This window comes from Alosa pseudoharengus, unplaced genomic scaffold (assembly GCF_046254945.1).
Source record: "Alosa pseudoharengus isolate Yale_2024_CS ecotype anadromous, Long Island Sound unplaced genomic scaffold, YU_APseudo_1.1 YU_APseudo_1.1_scf_3, whole genome shotgun sequence".
In the NCBI taxonomy this organism is placed as follows: Eukaryota; Metazoa; Chordata; class Actinopteri; order Clupeiformes; family Clupeidae; genus Alosa; species Alosa pseudoharengus.
The window spans coordinates 10,243,985-10,264,265 of NW_027468718.1; the positions used below are offsets into that span (position 1 = coordinate 10,243,985).

Sequence of the window (20,281 nt, forward strand, 5' to 3'; positions counted from 1 at the left end):
TTTGCAAAAAAAGCCATAGTTACAAAAAATGTGCTTAAGCAATCAGAAAAAACTGTAATAATAAACATTGAAATATATTTATTAATTCCAGGAATGTCGGTCTGTGTGTCTGTGTGTTCATATCACGCGCAGAGCGTGTTGTTTTTATCACCTATAAGTCTTGTTCACCAATGCGTTCAGAGCACGGAGACAGCGTAGCCTATGTAAGAACGCAGAGCGTGTTGTTTTTATCACCTATAAGTCATGTTCACCAATGCGTTCAGAGCACGGAGACAGCGTAGCCTATGTAAGAACGCAGAGAGTGTTGTTTTTATCACCTATAAGTCTTGCTATTTGTTTTTATTCTCATCGGTTTTATTCTCATTAAGTTTACAATAAGTTTAAAATTTGGACCTTAGCTGTCAATCAAGTTCACATTTGGACCTTAGCTGTCCTTCAAGTTTTCATTCAGAGCCATTACATGACCTGTAGGATTGAACTAAACACACTCATATCCAGAGGTGGGCACAAATACATCAAAAACTATTTTGTTACAAACAAAAATACAAATACAAATACTGGCTCATGAAATGTAACACAATAAAATAGAAAATACTGATGTGAAAAATGTATTTAATTAAAATACAAGTAATTAGTAATTTGAAAATACAAAAATACCCACACAATAATCATGGTATACCAACTTTTTAAAAATAAACTACAAGGCATATTATTGAAAACGTATCCCCAAGAGACCAGAAATACTATTTTCTGATTGGCTGGCAGAAGGCTATTAATTCTGTACATTGGGGCCCCTATGAAGTAGATCTAGTAAAAATAAATGTAAACAGCATCCCATATCAATGATTGAACTGACAAGAAGCAAATTTCGCAACAGTGGAATCAACTGTAACATAGCACAGTGTTTCTTAACTGGTGGGTCAGGACCCAAAAGTGGGTCACGGAACCGTTCTGGGTGGGTTGCAGAGCTTGCGGTTAAAAAATAAATAAATAAATAGGCAATTTAAAATGCTCCCTTATCAGATCTAATATTGGACCTTTATTTTGATAAACTTTATTCGTAGCCTATTGCCATAGACATAGACAATGCTTATGTGACAGGTCACGTTAGACATCATTTTAGTGGTAAACGCAAGTAAGCTGCTACTCTGAATATTTGAAGTAGCCTAGCCTAGGCTCGGATATGGATTCACTTAAACTCTGGAGAAAATAGGACAGAAACCCCATTGTGTGGTGTGCAGGTAGATGACTGGCCCATGAGAGCATGAAACCATCAAAACTAAAATGCCACATGGAAACAAGGCACCCCTGTCAAAGTCATACCTGTCGAGTACTTTGAAAGGTGACATCAAGAGTTGACTTCACAAATGTAGCCTAATGCCAAACATCTGCATGTTCCAAACAAGTAGGCCTACAGCACTTCGCTTGTCTTACCATGGGGCTCACCATATCAATTGGCTTGAACGCTAAAAAATATATATGGGTCACGACTTTAAGCACATAGGAAATTGTGGGTCCCAAAGCCAGACCAGTTGAGAACCACTGACATGGCATACTACCCACCATCATTTCCGTAACCAATGAATGTAGAACCACAAATGTAACAGGTCAGCCTCTTTTTAAACTGAACTGCGTTTCCCTTTTTTTCAACTTTCAAAGTTCTAAGGGGATGATGAAACAGAAAAGACAGATATAATGCTTTTAAGTTGTCTACAGGGTGACATTAAATTGGCGGCACAAACAAAGAAATTGGGTTTACAACCCATGTTGACCATTTTGGCTCACTCAGTTGACTTTTCTTTTCATTTTTTCCAACTTCAGACATGTCCAGATGGGATTGTAAAAGAGAAAAGTTGTATCTAACACTTACGTTGGTCACAATGTACAAACTACTGCAAGAAAAAGGAAAAATGGGTTTACATTTTATGCTGTCCTTCCAAAAGGGTAATGAAATTAATATTTCTATGGACAAATTGCTACTTAGGCCAACTTTAGAGCTGAATATAGGGAATTGCCCTAGGGATATCATCGGCACCCACCCTATTCTTATGGAGTAACCCCTAGGCAACAAGAAACAGCAAAGAAAAAAAAAACTTTAACCAACCAAACAAGGTTCTGGCCTTTGGCTCCCTGATTATGATAAGCATAGCTTATTGTAACGGTTAATATATTTAACTGAGTGATGAAATGTTGGCTTATTAGAGAAAAACGACAGAAAGAATGAAAGTATTTAAGTATTTGAAATACTCTAAATACAATCCCTCAAAGTATTTTGTTACAAACTACATTAGACTGGTTCCAATCCTGCAAAATACAAATTACAAAATATGCTAAAGTAATTAAATACGTATTTAAAATACATATAATTAAAATACTGCCATGTCTGCTCATATCCATAGCCCCCCCTCACACACACTCATACCCCCCCCCCTTCTCCTCATCCCCACACACACACTCATATCCCCCCCCTTCTCCTCATCCCCACACACACACTCATATCCCCCCCTTCTCCTCATCCCCACACACACACTCATATCCCCCCCCCCTTCTCCTCATCCCCACACACACACTCATATCCCCCCCCTTCTCCTCATCCCCACACACACACTCATACCCCCCCCCCCTTCTCCTCATCCCCACACACACACTCATACCCCCCCCCCCTTCTCCTCATCCCCACACACACACTCATATCCCCCCCCTTCTCCTCATCCCCACACACACACTCATATCCCCCCCCTTCTCCTCATCCCCACACACACACTCATATCCCCCCCCTTCTCCTCATCCCCACACACACACTCATATCCCCCCCCTTCTCCTCATCCCCACACACACACTCATATCCCCCCCCTTCTCCTCATCCCCACACACACACTCATACCCCCCCCCTTCTCCTCATCCCCACACACACACTCATATCCCCCCCCCCTTCTCCTCATCCCCACACACACACTCATATCCCCCCCCTTCTCCTCATCCCCACACACACACTCATATCCCCCCCCCCTTCTCCTCATCCCCACACACACACTCATATCCCCCCCCCTTCTCCTCATCCCCACACACACACTCATATCCCCCCCCCTTCTCCTCATCCCCACACACACACTCATATCCCCCCCCCCACTCCTCATCCCCACACACACACTCATAGCCCCCCTCCCCTACTCATCCCCACACACACACTCATATCCCCCCCCCACTCCTCATCCCCACACACACACTCATATCCCCCCCCCTCTCCTCATCCCCACACACACACTCATATCCCCCCCCCCCTTCTCCTCATCCCCACACACACACTCATATCCCCCCCCACTCCTCATCCCCACACACACACTCATATCCCCCCCCCCCACTCCTCATCCCCACACACACACTCATATCCCCCCCCACTCCTCATCCCCACACACACACACTCATATCCCCCCCCACTCCTCATCCCCACACACACACTCATATCCCCCCCCACTCCTCATCCCCACACACACACTCATAGCCATAGCCCCCCTCCCCTACTCATGCCATCACACACACTCCCTCTCTCTTTCTGTTTTTTCTCCGCCCATGTACGCTATGTCAGATGTCAGACCTCTTCTGATTGGCCATATGAGGTGAGAACACAGGAAATGGAGAGATTAATAGCAGACGCTCACAGAGCTCAGATTGTGTGTGTGTGTGTGTGTGTGTGTGTGTGTGTGTGTGTGTGTGTGTGTGCGTGTGTGTGTTTCCCTTTCAAAGACATTAAAATACTGTAGCACAACTCAAACAGGAGTGTTATGATCAATAATCAGCCTAGTTTCTCTGAGCAGTTGGCTGTTCACCCTCTGTAATTATTATAATTTTATAAAAAATAATCAATATTGACTAAAAGGAGAAAGAAACAGATAAAACTGTTGAAAAGATTTACATTTGTTTACATTTACATTTGTTTATTACAGAGAAGGTATCATGAAAGGGGATAGCATCTTAACATGACAAACATATTGTAAAATGTACCAACCTATATTCTAATAGGTGCAGGCCTGTGATATACAGGAAGCTCCCTCAAACGAACCACAAGACATGCAGTTCATAAAGCTGGCATTTAAAGCCAAGTTCTTAATCAGCCATGGGTGTGTTTGATGATAATGACATCAGTCATTCTCTCATCTGTCAAGAGCCAGCAACATAACATCAAACAGCATGTCGGTATTTTGACAATCAGCACTAGTACTTGATTTATAAAAACCTGTGTGTGACCAGCAGAGTATAGCCTACATGCACTGTGCACTCGCCTATTATTTGAACTTATAGGCAAACTGAACTGAAACTAATTTCACAGGTCTCATAGGCAATGACAAACAGATCTATGTTAATTACTTTCACTATTGACTAACAAGGGGTTACAATAGTAAACATTGCCTGAAAAAAAGGAAAACTTACCCAAATAATGTTTGAATGACTGAATAAAAATCCTGTGGATAGCTTATTCATCCTGAAAATGAGTTGCCTTGGACTTGTTGTTAGGGCTGCTTACATCTTGTGACAGTGCCTCTTCACTGCTTTGCTTTACATTTGCTTTCCGCTATAGACCAGGTTTTTCTTGGTCAATGGAGTAATGCTTTTTAGAGGGTGTAAGATACTGATTTTTAGATCAAGCGCCAGACTACGCCTATGTTCGTTCATTGACACATCTGTAGTCGCAATGTTTGATGGAAGTGGGGCGCATGGGACTTCAATTTCGACCGCGGCACGCACAGGAGTGGCCAAGCAGCAAAACGGCAAAATGACGCTTGCACTGTGCTTTGCTCATAAAATACACAAATGCTGTCTCATTTACACATTTTGTGTCAAAATTAGGTAAAATTATGTTAGATACATTCAGATGTAATCTTTTTTTTTCAGTAAGGACTATTTGATTTAGCTGACCAGGACACCAAACTGCCATTGCATTTTCAATCTATTGTATAGCCTACCATATATACAAATCATATTTTATAATCACTTCATTATATATTACATTAGGTCACAAGTACACACAATACACAGACAGACAGACAGGCACTCACTTTAACAGATTTCATAGATTACATAGACTGCATAGTGGTCCATAATAGCTTCATAATGACAGTTGTTTCTGTTTTTTTCTGTGTGTATGTGTGTGCAGAAAGCAGGATGTCATCAGCAAAAGCTATTTCCATTGGTATTGACCTGGGTACCACCTACTCCTGTGTGGGGGTGTTTCAACGCGGAAAAGTGGAGATCATCACCAACGACCATGGCAACAGAACCACCCCCAGCTATGTGGCCTTCACAGACACACAGAGAGACTGATTGGCGATGCTGCAAAAGGTCAGGTGACCAGGAATCCCGACAACACCATCTTTGATGCCCTGCATCTGATTGGAGGAAAGTTTGATAGTAACGTGCAGTCTGGTAGAAAACATTGGCCATTTGACGTCATTTGTGATGGAAGAAAGCCCAAAGTTCAAGTGAAGTACAGAGGTGAGACAAAAACATTTTACCCGGAAGAGATCTCCTCCATGATCCTGGCCAAGATGAAGGAGATTGCTGAGGCCTATCTGGGACAGGAATTAGCCAACGCTGTCATCTCTGTTCCTGCCCACTACAGCTACTCCCAGCGCCAGGCCATCAGGGACGCTGCGTTGCTGGCTGGACTGAACGTGCCAAGGATGGTCAGCGGGTCCACAGTTGCAGCCATTGCTTACGGGCTGAATAATCCCAAGACTGCTGAATGTAACGTCCTCATCTTTGACCTGGGCGCTGGCACTTGTAATGTCTCCATCCTTACCATTAAAGATGGTCTTTATCAAGTAATAGGCACAGCTGGAGACGCTCACCTGGGTGGGGCTGACTTTGATCATCGCATGGTGGATCACTTCGTGAGGGAGTGGGAGAGGAAATTTCAGAAAGACCTCAGCCAGAACAAGAGGACACTGATGAGGCTGCGCACAGCATGTGAGATGACCAAGAGAACGCTGTCCACCAGCTCCCACGCCAGAATTGAAATCGACTGTCTTTATGAAGGCATTGATTTCTACACCTCCATCACCAGAGATCGATTTGAGGAGATGAACGCTGACCTGTTCAGGAGAACACTTGATCCTGTAGAAAAAGCCCTGAGAGATGCCAAGTTGGACAAGTCACAGATCCATGATATCGTCTTGGTGGGAGGTTCCTCCAGAATCCCTAAAATCCAGAAGCTGCTGCAGGATTTCTTCAGTGGAAAGGACCTGGTCAGGAGCATCAATCCTGACGAGGCAGTGGCCTACGGCGCTGCAGTGCAGGCTGCCATTGTCAGCGGAGACACGTCTAAGAACATCCAGGACATAGTGCTGGTGGATGTGCTCCCATGTTCCTTGGGCATTAAGGTGGCTGGAGAAGTTATGACCACCCTCATCACCCGCAGCACCCATTTGCCATTCAAACGGACCAAGACCTTCACCACCTACTCAGACAACCAGTCTGAGGTCCTGATCCAGGTGTATGAAGGAGAAAGTGCCAAGACCAAGGACAACAACCTGCTGGACATGTTTGTGCTAACAGGGATCCCCCCGGCCCCACACGGTGTCCCCCAGATTGAGATCACCTTTGACATTGAGGCTAATGGAATTGGATATGTTTCAGCAAAGGTCAAAACCACTGGCAGAAAGATCAATATAACCATCGCAAATGACAAAGGCAGGTTGAACCAGGGGAAGAATAACAATGTCTGGAGAGAGACAAGGATTCAGGAGTATTCAGGGCTGTTGGAGGTCAAATGCACATAAACGTAGTTTACACCTATGTTTCACAAACAGTGTTTATTATGCACCTCTAAATAACCTTATAGATTCCAATCTAATCTAATTATAATCTAATCCCTAATAGAGTTTACGCAAACTCAACTTTAACATTCGGTAATGTTTGCTGTTTCCTATTCTTACCACTGTAATGTGCAAGTTATAGCCTATGTCCAAAATTGCACTGTTTGTATTGCATTGTTTTAGCCATGAGAGCTAGCTCTCTGTTTTGTTTAAAAGTCAACAGAAGTGATGTTACCCAGCATCGATTAGAGCACCTTTAATTTAGAATTTATCAGATTTGTTCTTTTTGTGCTTTAGCAATTTATTTGAATGCCATGCTCTCCACACATACAGCATATTAAACATTAGTTAAATCTTCAGTTCCCACTCTAAATGCAGTTCACATTTGTCTATTAGGAGTTCCCCTGTGTTGTCATCAGGTTATTTTATAAGAATTTTCATTTATTTTATGGCTTTATAATTCCATATGCCATGGTGATTAGTTTATTTGATATTGTATTGTCCTTGATTTATATTCATAGTTTCAGTTTTACACTGTGTACTTGACAAACGTTATACTGTAAAGCCTATTTTCTCTCTTTTATTTTGTATTTCATATTTCCATACTGTATTTGGTGTGACTGTCACACTGTGACCTCGAGACACAGAGATCTTTGTGAAAAAAAAACACCAGAATTCTCTTTTAATAAACATTTTGAATATGAAAGCGTTTAACATGTAACATTAAAATACTATGTGAAGGTCTGTGTATGTGTACATGTGTTAGTGTGTGAGAGAATGAGCACCATTTGAAAGTAATTTCTGAAGATCATTTTCTACTCTAGAACTCCACCTTGAGTGAGATGATGATCAGCTGTAAATTTCCCTGACATTTCCCCCCTTACCCCATCACCTATGAATACGTATTGCCATGACATAGCCACAGCTGCTGATATGGCATCAATTCTAATTTAGTCCATCCTAGGCCCATATCATGCACCCAGCACAGGTGCTGATATGGCATCAATCCTACTTTAGTCCATATCATGCACCCAGCACAAAGTGGCGGAAATCTTGACGCAAAGCTTATTCTTATCTTACACTCAATAATGTGTTGATTTTCACCATGCGCTTCTCTCCTATTAAACCCTGCGCCCAGGGGTAGGGTAATTAGCAACATACAGTAAGGTGTGGTCTGGCGTATGAACCAAAAATCGCTATCTTACACCCTCTAAAAATCATTACGCCACTGATAAAGAAAAACTTGGTCTATAGCTAAAGGCACATAAAGCACAGCTGAAGACGCCAAAACACTCCCATTACTGATTAAGAAAGAACAACCATTTTGCGCCAAGTGCCCGACGTTTGACCACATAATCGCACCATTGAATTAGCCAATGTGGACTGGTCACGCCTTTAACTTTACGCCTCTGACCATCCGTTTCTGAACGCCAAAATAGAGCCCCTAGTCTCCGTCGTTCATAACCTGCTGTAAGTGATATTTTCCATATATATAGAATTCATATCTATATTTCCCCACTGTTCCTATAAGACATACAATACAATTATCCTAGAGCATATGGTTAAATTATGTTACTGCAGGTTGTCTTTTTGATTATTCCTGCAAGATTAAACAGGATATCTGCACATTTCCTGATTTATATACTTTCCATCTTTCACACAAATACGCCATTTTAATGGAGAATAAATATTCTGTTGCTATTTTCTTCACCTCTAAACCAAAACCAGTGGTCTCACTATTATCTTTCCCAGAATATGCCCCAAATAATATTGTGGTGTGTTTACATTACATGGGTGCAGTGCCACCCCTAGTGGACACACAGCAGAAGCCAAAACACAGCATGAACTGAACAGTTTTTAGGAGAAAATTCACATTACCATCATCAATACTATCTGGTAACAAACTCATACATTAAGGGGATAACTAAACTGAATCCAGTTAGGTTATCAAGTTATCAATTAGGTGATCTGGCTTACCTGGTTAATTTACAATCATTATTGGTATCACTTTACTTGAAGGTGTCTACATAAGAGTGACATGACACTGTCATGAACATATGACCCTGTCAGGACACATGAACCCTAACCCTAACTCTAACCCTGACCCTAACTTGTACAAAACAAAATGAAGAAACAATCAATTTTACTTAGCTCGTTTACTTAGCTCGTTTACTTAGTTGCTTCTAGCAGCTAATGCAGCCAGGCAGCTACAACGCTACACTCTGGGGGCATGTCCGTGAGCACAACCAGGCAAACCAGTCAACAAATAAAACTCTGTGTGAATGTGTGTGTGTTTGTGTGTGTGTGTGTGTGTGTGTGTGTGTGTGTGTGTGTGTGTGTGTGTGTGTGTGTGTGTGTGTGTGTTTGCGAGAGAGAAAGAGAAGCTGAGCTGTTCTTCCCTGAGAAAATGAAGTCAGTTTTAAACGCATAGAGATGGTCATTTCTCATATCTTGGGTGGACAGTTGGTTCCTCTGGATGAGAAACACTTATCTCTGGGTGGGTAATGCCCTTTCCAGCCCACTCATAGACACACCCCCAGCCTAGGCTATTAACTGCTGTGCCATTACTGTGTTTGCTGTTGATTATTGTAAACTGCTGCTGTTTAGCATATCATATGATTTATGTTTTAAGTTGGTTGTTGCTGTATGGAAGTTGTCTTATGCATGGATGATTTGTGAGTATTTGGTGGTTCATTGGCTGCTGTGTAAGTAAGTTGCCTTATGTGAACATTTGCTCAGTGTTGCTCTGTAAGGACATTGTGATTGTACCTCAGTAAAGTAAAACATATCTTGGGAAGGGGAGGGGGGCACAGAAAATGTAGGCTAGGGCCCATGAGCACTTTTATCTGCCTCTGTTGACAAGGTAATTTAAGAGAGAATGATTGACACACCTGGGTTAAGATACTTACGGACTGATGAGGGAGTAGCAGGGCTCAGGCAAGACACAGAGCAGAGTACAGTTGGAACATGGAGCACATACAGTATGCAGCACAACAAGACAGGCAATCAAGGGGAAACCCAGCATGCACATTTATGCACTATTGCACTGCAACCTTTTCTACCTGCACCTTCAATATTACAGTCCATTTAGTTGATTTATTAATTTAATAAAACATGCAAAGTACAGTTAATCATTTCTAATTTTTAGTATGGTACAATAACGTTTAGTTTTCTCCCACAACATGTTCTTTGTATCTTTCTAAGAATGATTCTCTTTAGATTTATTTCTTTGAAGTACAATAAGATGAAGTCTCATATGAAATGGCTTTGTTTCTTCCTAGTCTCCTCTCCTATAGGTTTCCCTCTCAGTATGTCATCCCTGGTTCAGAGTCAGTATCAGCTCTAGTTCCTCTGAGGATGTTACTTCACTGGTAACATCCTCAGAGGAACGTTTCTGGGAGTAAAGTGGAAACACGCTCTCAGTGAAAGTGTGTGTGAGAGTGTGTAGGTGTGTGTTATTATCAGGGTCAGAGAATGACAGCTCTCCTCTGTCCCAGTCCAGCTGCACTCTGATCCTCTGGAGTTTCTGCTGCACTGTGAGGAGAGTGGGGGCATGAGGAGGAGCATATGGAGCTGCTGGCCATATCAGTGCCCTAAGCGAGTTGCTTTGTGGTATACACAAACACACACACACACACACACACACACACATACAAACAAACCATTAAGCAGTTATTGAACATGAGATGAAATTCTTTAATTCAGAGCTCTCATCCATCTCTCAACACAATAATAGCAGTACATTTTAGATTCAGAACTGACCTCCACATGTATATAATCATATAATGTATTATACAGTATAGTATTTAAAAAAAATCATTTAACACATCATTATTCATTTTAATTTACATTTATTACAGTGTTTTAGAGTTTAACATTTTTTGAAATTCAAAGTGACATTTCAGTATGTAAATTCAAATGCTCTCCATGACAACTGTCATATAAAATTCTGCCACCAGGAGGAGCTGTTTGGTATCATACAATTAGTGTGTGTGCCAATAGTGCTAAATAGTGTAATAGTAGTGTAGTATTCTAAAACTTCAAACAAGTGTAATAATGTACATTATTACACGGCTCTTCATAGTGCTGCAGAATGCTCCATTCACTTGAATGGGCCTTCCCAACGTTCGGCGGTCTGCTAATTCTGAATAACAGACCGTTGCTAAGTATAACAGACCGCTGTCAAGGAAAATGGGCTTCGTGCTTCTAAGTCAATTATTTCATATCACTACGCAAGGATTGGAACTTCATTCAAAAGTGAAAGCAGACGGTTGATCAGCTGTGTTCTAAAGAATGTTTGATTCAAGTTCAGCGTGTGTTGTTGCGAACTATTTGTTTCTCAGCAAAAGCCATGATGAAACGGTAACAAATAGGCTATAGCCTAGGCTATGTAGGCTAAAGAGTCATATCGTGGGGAGTTTATTGTGTCGTTTTGGTAAGTAGCCGTGTAATAAGCGGGATAATGTATAGAACGCCGGTCATTGTCGGGAGATAGGTCCCTTCAGGGCGGAACAAGACCCCTCCGCTGCGCGTCTGGGTCCGGTTCGCCACAATGACCGGCGTTCTATACATTATCCCTTACTTCTATGACTTGATGCAAGATAGAGGGGACATAAGTGCAAAATAATTAAACAATTTAGAAATTATATTACAGTCACATAATAGGGATGGTTAATGATTTATTTGGTTGGCACACATTTAAAACAAATTTTGGTCCAACACAATTGTTGGATTACACACACACACACACACACAACCACACACAACCACTCTCTGATCACACATACCTCACAACACAACTCTCCAACCACATGCACTACCACACACTACCAAATTGTACTGTGATGAACCTGACAGGTTACATGAGATGAGGTTGGAGATGAGCATTAGCACAACTTTAACTTTTGATGTCCACATTAGTTTTATTTCTTTGACACACAATAACACATGTTTTTGCTGTCATAAGACATTTTATCTCCTATAAACTGTGCTGCTCTACTCTTACTGAGGCCTTCAGTGGTAAGATCCTCAGAGGGACATTTCTGATAGTAGAGAAATATGGAAACACTCTCTCAGTGAAAGTGTGTGTGAGAGTGTGTAGGTGTGTGTTATTATCAGGGTCAGAGAATGACAGCTCTCCTCTGTCCCAGTCCAGCTGCACTCTGATCCTCTGGAGTTTCTGCTGCACTGTGAGGGGAGTGGAGGCATGAGGAGAAGCACGTGCTCCATATACAGCACCATTATACCCCACATACCACCGTCCTCTCCTGGAGAATATGTCTCCCTTCCTCTGGAGAGACTCTGTCATCACACCCACCTCCCAGTCTTTATTCTCTCCAACCTCCACATCCCAACAGTGAGTCCCTGAGTTAAAGCCCTCAGAGCCCAGGACACTGAGATACTTATCAAATCTCTCTGTGTTATCAGGAAGCTGCTGCTCCTCATCACCACGTCTCACACTGGTCAGATCCTCAGACAGGAGGAGTTGTTGGTGTGCAGTGTTGGGATCCAGAGTCACAGGAGCTGCAGAGAGAAAGAACACACACATGAGCTGAACACTGAGTGATGTGTGATGAGGATGTGAATGACACACACACTACCTCACTCTTCAATCACACACACACACACACACACTAGCACTCTGAACACATCACACACATGCTCTGATCACAGAGAGGAGGGATGTTAGTGGAATGATGAGGAGTGACGTCTCATACACTACTTACACACACACACACACACACACACACACACTGACACACACACACAGACACCCAAGCACAAACACAAACATACACACACACTACCACTCTCTGATCACATATATTAGCACTGATCACACACACACACACACACACACACACACACACACACTCACACACTACCTCTCTCTGATCAGATATACTAACACTGGTCTCTCTCTCTCTCTCACACACACACACACACACATACATACACACACACAAACACACACAGCACAAACATACACACACACAGAAACACACACACACACACACACACACACACACACACACACTACCTCTCTCTGATCAGATACTAACACTGGTCTCACACACACACACACACACAAACACACTACCTCTCTCTGATCAGATATACTAACACTGGTCTCTCTCTCTCTCTCACACACACACACACAACTCAAGCACACACACACACACACACACACACACACACACACACACACAAACACAAAAACAAACACACACACACACACACACACACACACACACACACACACACACACACACACACACACAGACACACACACACACACACACACACACACACACACACTACCTCTCTCTGATCAGATATACTAACACTGGCCTCTCTCTCTCACACACACACAGGGGCGGAGCTACGTGGTGGCCAGGGGGGGCCACGGCCACCACTGGTCAAAGCTTGGCCACCCTGCTGGCCCCCCCAGCTCTGTTCAGTGAAAAGTAAAAAAGAAAAAAATAATTGCTGCCGTTTTCGACGGCACTTTGCCAACACTTTGCAAAGCAGGGACTGAACCAATTACTGCACTCTAGTGTAGCCCACGGTTGTGATCAAATCGTGATAGGCTAGGCCTAGTGCAGCAGCAGCAGCGGGACAATTCAAGTCATCTGTTAAAAACACTGACTACTACTTAACCTCATGCAGTAACAACATGAGTTGATGATGAGTTGGAACATTAATGCTAATAAGATGTTAGAATGTGTCACGAATCATAGCCAAGTGAGCTGCGTTGGGCTGTCCTTAGGTAGGCTCTGACATTGACGTGTGGGGCTGATCAGAAATAATCGGATGCCTGCGGTAACGCTGTTACAAAAATATTTCGATAAAATTCGGGTGAAATGCAAGCATATTAGGCACATATTGCTCCAATAAAAGTAGGCTAATGGGGCCTAGGCTAGGCTACTTTATATAAAAAACATAATTTGCTGACTGCGTGTTGTTCTTGCCATAGCTGGTCAGGCAGAGGCTGCTTTGCCTGAGTTCTTTGTTACATTGCCCCAGAACTGTTCATCGCAGCGAGATGAAACTTTAATTGCGTGACAGAGCAGAAGTGGGGCTTTCCAACGAGACTAAACTCTTGCCTGTGCGATCAAGTATGAAAACAAAAAAAAAATCATGAAATTAAATCAAATTGATTATACCTGCGCACCCATTAGGCTACTCTCGTTTGAATTACTCGCGAACCCGTGATCGCATAGATATGGCAAGCATATCAGAAGAAAGAGGAGACAGGGCTATATATTGGTACCAAGTATATCGATGCTTCTGGGCTATAAAAACAGACAACGTGACTGCAAAATAACATCATGTACAAAAACCAACTATCGTTTGAATTAGGCCCTATTCACGAACCCGTGATCGGATAGATATGCCACGCATGTCAGATGAAAGAGGAGATACAGAGCTATCATTTGATACCAAGTACATCCTTCTGGGTTATAAAACAGACGAAATGACATCAAAATAATAACTTCATATAGCTCCACTTACCCCACGTTTTTGTGTGTTGTAGTGGCCAGGCATGTTCATAATCCAGCTATCATGTGTTTCTCTATGGCAAAGTATGTTCATAATGCGGTTTTGAGATCCCAGCAAATTCCTGCATGGCATCCAATTCGAGACTCACATTGCATCCCAATTTATTCGACAAACAAACACCTTTTTGCCTTCACTTTGTTCATGACAATGCAGTAAAAAGTTGTTTTAGAATCATCATGAGTGTACACACAGAACACGCAAACTCGGGTTCGGTCAGGTCAGATCAGTTCGTGTCACAGATATGGAGCGCAGAAAGGGCATTTTTCATTACTACATAAAAATGGCGTTTATTTCAGTCTAGGGTTCTAAGGGTAAATTTCTTAATTCAGATCCATGTTACTTACAGCCAATGTTGTGAAGGACTAGACACTGTTCACATGACCAGGTAGCCTCCTGCTGGCCATCGATGCGTCCTGTGCGTGCAACCCTTGTGGCTACACTTGTGCAGTTAATTGGAGTGCGAGTCAGAGGGTTGCATGCACAGACCAGTGAATGGGGAGGCAGAGATTTGAAAGGAACCCCTTCTGTTCTGTGGACTGTTTATGCCGTTTGTGTGTTCAGAAACCGTAAGTGTTGGCATTTCTTGTTTGTGCAGGACTTGTTTAATGTTCGTTTGTAGAATGTCATTGTTAATAACCGCATACTTACCGACGTTTGCGTTTATAGCGTGCACCACGTGTACCGCGCTACCGCGGTTAAGTTAACTTATAATTAGTAACTTTTCCTGCCGTGTAAGACTGAGATTATGTTTCTAATTTGATAATTTGGTGTCTATAACGGTTTAATATATCAGTGTAATAACGTGTATGTCTAGATTTAAGTGGATATTTGGTAATTTCATGTAGTAGTGTCTGTTAAGCTATTCTCCATGTGGGTCAGTGTATGATTAGCCATGCTTAGCTATTAATATTGTCACCATGCATACGTTTCTAAGAGGCACTGTTGCATTTGTTTTACTTGTAGAAACCACAACCACAAATTTAATGTCAGAACTACTGTCATCTACAATCCCAAGCACAATTGTGAAGCTCCATAAGACAATAACCTCTCCACTGTAAATTCCACAAGTTTCAATAAATACTCTGGAACTGTACATCATGTCTGCATTTTAATCAGATGCCCCACGGTGGCTCCTACAGATAAACTTACTAGGATCAATCAAAACAAATGGTGCCGAAACCCGGGAAGAGAAGTTGCCGTGTAAATTAGTCCATGATGTACACTGATCAACCCAGCCATCCAGCAGATGTTAGGCCAAGGCGTGAGAGGAGGCCACCAGCGTGGCTCAACGACTATGATGTTGAGTATCCAAATTATGGTCAGTATCCTCCATCATCCCCCCGAGTAGCTGGAGTCCAAGACAGAGGCGCGGAGAGGGCAGCCGAGATGGACCCTCTTGCTCTCTACTTACCCACACAGCAGTCTGATTATGCCGGTGCCGCCTCAAGAAGCCCAAACCGGCCTGGGCTATTCAGACCACTGTACCAGAGCACTCCAGCCTACCCTGCTGCAGCAGCCCCAGAGGCTACATCTACAATATTGGATGTGCTTAGACAGTTGCAAGAGGATAATCAGAAGCTACATTACACAGTCATTCAGATGCAGCGACAAATAAACACCAGAGCTTCAGAACCCGAAACACTGCCTCCTCCTCCTCCCCCACCTGCTGTGGACCACTCTGCTCCCCCTCAACCATTCCTAAGAAATATAAGCTTAACATTACCACCTCCACCACCATTACAGGCGCAGTACAACGGTGCACAAGATGGTGAGCTTAAAGAGGAGAAGACAGAGGTGCCTCTCTTACCACCATCACAGCCTCCTGCTGGGCCCTATGGTGCTATGAAAGAGGGGCCATACTTTCCCCCTCCGCCACCACATCCAGTTGTTGGGCCTGCTCAGCCCAAGCACCCCTCAAGGAATTACAGTAATGTGGTAGATGAGCTCACAGAGCACATGCAGAGGATGGGAATGCCATCACAGCACCGACGATCTGTCACGCCAGAGTACTGTGAGCCAGACCCAGGTTCTGAATGGGATTCAGTCAGTAATGCGCCATCACACAGAGGACGGCCTATGCCTTCAGGTCAAGCCCAACACCCCAGAGATTACCAGCAAGAGCGGGTGTACCGCGGACCTAAGATCCCCCATTTCACGAAACCTGACCCCAGAGAGTTCAATAGGCTCAAGACAGCACTGGATAATCTATTGCCTGATGATGCAACAGAGCGATTTAAATATCAAATATTAGTGGATCATTTGAAATTTGAAGAAGCTCTGCTTATTGCAGATTCTTATACCAACTCCAAGAGGCCATATTCAGACAATGGCATCCCTCACTGACCACTATGGACAGCCTCACCAATTAGCCCTGCGACATATCGCTGAAATGATGGATGCTGCCAATATCCGCGCTAATGACACTGGTGCGTTCAAGAGGTTTGCACTTCGCGTCAGGGCTTTACATGGGATGCTTGACCAATTAGGTGAGAGTGGTCAGATCAAGATGCAATGTGGGTCTCACGTGACGAGATTGCTGCTGAAGCTGCCACAAGACCTGAGAGCGCAATTCAAGCGTTACCTGTACCCTAAGAACATCCGCATCCCCACCCTGCACCATTTTGCTGAGTGGTTAGATTTCGAGCTGAAAATGCAGGAGACTGTGTTTGAAACACTCAGCGTGATTGGGGCTGCTGACGACTCCAAGAAGGAGAAACGAAGGGAGCCAAAGTCCAACCGTGCCACCAGTGTTCTCCATGGGGCCGAGCAAGTCAGCACAGCTGTAAGTGAGAAACCCCCGGCACCCAGCAGCAAGCAAGGTGAGCGACAGGCCTACTGCTCTTACTGTTCCAATGATCAGCATTACCTGAGTCAGTGCTCCAACTTCAGCCAGCTGACCACTGAACAGAAGAGGAGTTGGATAACGGCAAACAGAAAGTGCTGGCGATGTGGGCGTGCCCATCAAGCTTCGCAGTGTCGCCTCAAGACCACCTGTAAGAAGTGTAAAGGGAGGCATCTGGAAACAGGGTACATTGTGAAAGTCAAGGAAGTCAAGGAAGAAGAGGTGAGCAGTGATGGTGAGTCATGGTTCATCCCTCACCATATGGTAGATCACAATGGGAAGAACCGTATCGTGTTCAATTGCTCCTTTGCTCATAATGGAGCCAATCTGAATGACCTGCTTCTCCCTGGCCCAACCTTGACTTCCAGCCTGCTCGGTGTGCTCCTGAGATTTCGCGAGCATTCCATCGCTATCAGTAGTGATATAAAGGGAATGTTCCACCAGGTGAGGTTGCTGCCCCAAGACAAAGCACTACTCCGGTTCCTGTGGATGGACTTGCAGAAGGACACCCCCCTCAGCATATACGAATGGCAGGTTCTTCCATTTGGGACTACATGTAGCCCGTGCTGCGCCACATTTGCACTGCTGAAACATGTGAGCGACCACAGCCAGCCTGAGGAAAACGTCCGTGTAGCTGTGGAAAGATGTTTCTACGTGGACAACTGCCTCCGAAGCGTGCAAAATGTGGATGAAGCAAAGTCACTGGTGGACAAACTGCAGTCCCTCCTGGCAGAGGGAGGATTTCAGCTGCGCCAGTGGGCAAGCAACACTCCTGAGACCATCGGCCACCTTCCCAAGGACCTAAGGTCAGAAAGCAACGAGTTGTGGTTGAACGCCACCCAGACTGATCCTCAGGAGCTAGCACTAGGCCTACGGTGGTTCTGCCACTCTGACACCCTCGGCTATAAATGTCGTCTGCTTGGCCATGAAGTACCAACGATGAGAAACATCTATCGGGTGCTAGCTAGCCTCTACGACCCGCTGGGATTCATCATTCCCTTCACCACAAGGGCTAAAGTCTTAGTCCAGTGCCTGTGGAGCAAAGCAAGGGACTGGGATGACCCAGCGTTGCCTGAAGACGCCCTGCTGATGTGGACAGAGTGGCAGGAAGAGTTACAGCGACTGCCTCAGATATCCCTGCCACGCTGCTATGTGAGCCCTCAGATGGACAGAGAGGCTTGCACCAGAACAGTTCACATCTTCTGTGATGCCTCCGAGCGTGCTTATGGCGCTGTTGCTTACCTATGCACTGAGGGTCGAGATGGACATGTGGAGACGTCATTCCTCACAGCACGTTCCAGAGTGGCTCCTAAGAAGCAACAGTCCATGCCACGCTTGGAACTTTGCGCAGCGTTGACAGGAGCCCAAGTAGCCACTCTGCTCCGAAGGGAGCTCACCTTGCCTCTCCATGATGTCAACCTCTGGTCAGACTCCACAACTGTCCTGACCTGGATCCAGTCGGAGTCATGCAGGTTTAAAGTGTTCGTTGGCACAAGAGTGGCTGAGATCCAAGAACTGACGAGTGAATGCTCTTGGCGCTATGTCGATACCAGTAACAACCCTGCAGATGACATCACTCGAGGCAAGACCTTGATGGAAATAGCGGAGGATGGCCGATGGAAGGATGGACCACCATTCCTGTTGCAGTCACCTGAGTATTGGCCCACAAAGCCTTCAGTGGCTGTAGCAGACGACGAAGCAGAGACACGGAAAACGATGTTCTGTAGCCTGGTCACCACTACTGCGCCTCCAGCCCTCCCTGACCTAGAGCAGTTCTCATCATTCCGAGATCTGGTCCATGCGGTTGCACTTTCTCGCCATGGGGCGGCCGCAGGTCACAGTCCAACAGCAGAGGACTATAGGGCAATAGAGATGGAAATGCTCCAACGAGCGCAGCAGGACAGCTTTGGAGAAGAGTACGCCCTCCTATCTGCTGGTAAACCCTTGACATCTACCAATAGGTTGCTCACACTTGCTCCAGAGTTGGACCAGGCTACTGGACTGATAAGAGTTGGAGGCCGTCTTCGCCGCAGCCAAGACCTGGAACCAGAAACGGTCCATCCAGTGGTGCTAGATCCAGCACATAAGATCACAAGACTTGTAGTGCATGACGTGGATGAAGACCTAAGGCACCCTGGCACAGAGCGCCTCTTTGCCGAGCTTAGGAGGAGATTCTGGATATTACATGGCCGCGAGGCTGTTAAACGACATCAACAGTTCTGTCCAGAATGCAAGCGGTGGAGAGCTCAGCCCAAAGTCCCCCTCATGTCAGACCTCCCTGAAGCCAGACTGCGCTTGTTTAAGCCCCCCTTTTACTCCACAGGAGTTGACTGTTTCGGGCCGTTCACCATCAAAGTTGGACGGCGCTCTGAGAAAAGGTGGGGAATACTGTTTAAGTGTTTGACAACAAAGGCAGTCCACATTGATGTTCTTACAAGTCTGGACTCTGACGCGTTTCTGATGGCCTTACGTCGATTCATCGCCAGAAGAGGGAAGCCATCAGAAATCCTATCAGATCAGGGCACAAATTTCAAGGGCGGAGATCGAGAGCTTCGTGAGGCCTTCCAAGCCTTGCATCCTGACCTGAAAGAGCAGTTGTCACAGCACCAGATCAGCTTCAAGTTCAACCCCCCCAGTGCACCTCACTTCGGTGGCATTTGGGAGAGAGAAATAAGATCAGTTAAAGCTGCCCTGTACGCCACTGTGCAACCACACGCTATACCAGAAGAGGTATTGCGCACTGTCTTGATCGAGGTGGAGGGAATCTTAAATTCCAAACCACTTGGATATGTGTCCAGTGATGTAGCGGACGCAGACCCTGTAACCCCAAACTTGTTGCTGATGGGGCGGCTAGACCCGTCCCTGCCCCAAGCTGTTTATGAAGAGTCAGAGCTCTTAAGCAGGAAAAGATGGAAGCACTCTCAAATCCTTGCTGATCAGTTCTGGGCTCATTTCATTCGCCACTACCTCCCAACACTCCAGACCCGGGCTAAGTGGCATAAGGACACGCCAGCTCATCAGCCTGGAGACATCGTCATGGTGGTAGACCCCCTGCTGCCCAGAG

At 44.7% G+C, this 20,281-nt stretch overlaps 2 protein-coding genes and 1 pseudogene across 2 annotated transcripts in view; 1 reads left to right on the forward strand and 2 right to left on the reverse strand.

Moving 5' to 3' along the window:
- LOC143100173 (nuclear factor 7, brain-like) overlaps nt 1–20,281 on the reverse strand; it is a 67,974-nt gene that overhangs the window by 2,856 nt on the left and 44,837 nt on the right. The gene's annotated exons all lie outside the window — the stretch shown is intronic.
- LOC143099605 (heat shock 70 kDa protein 1-like) lies at nt 4,971–6,809 on the forward strand (annotated as a pseudogene).
- LOC143100172 (zinc-binding protein A33-like) overlaps nt 11,357–20,281 on the reverse strand; it is a 31,274-nt gene continuing 22,349 nt past the window's right edge. Inside the window, exon 6 of the mRNA XM_076263141.1 lies at nt 11,357–12,335. Within this exon, the coding sequence (XP_076119256.1) occupies nt 11,791–12,335 (545 nt within the window). The 3' untranslated portion in view covers nt 11,357–11,790. The remainder of the gene's footprint in view (nt 12,336–20,281) is intronic.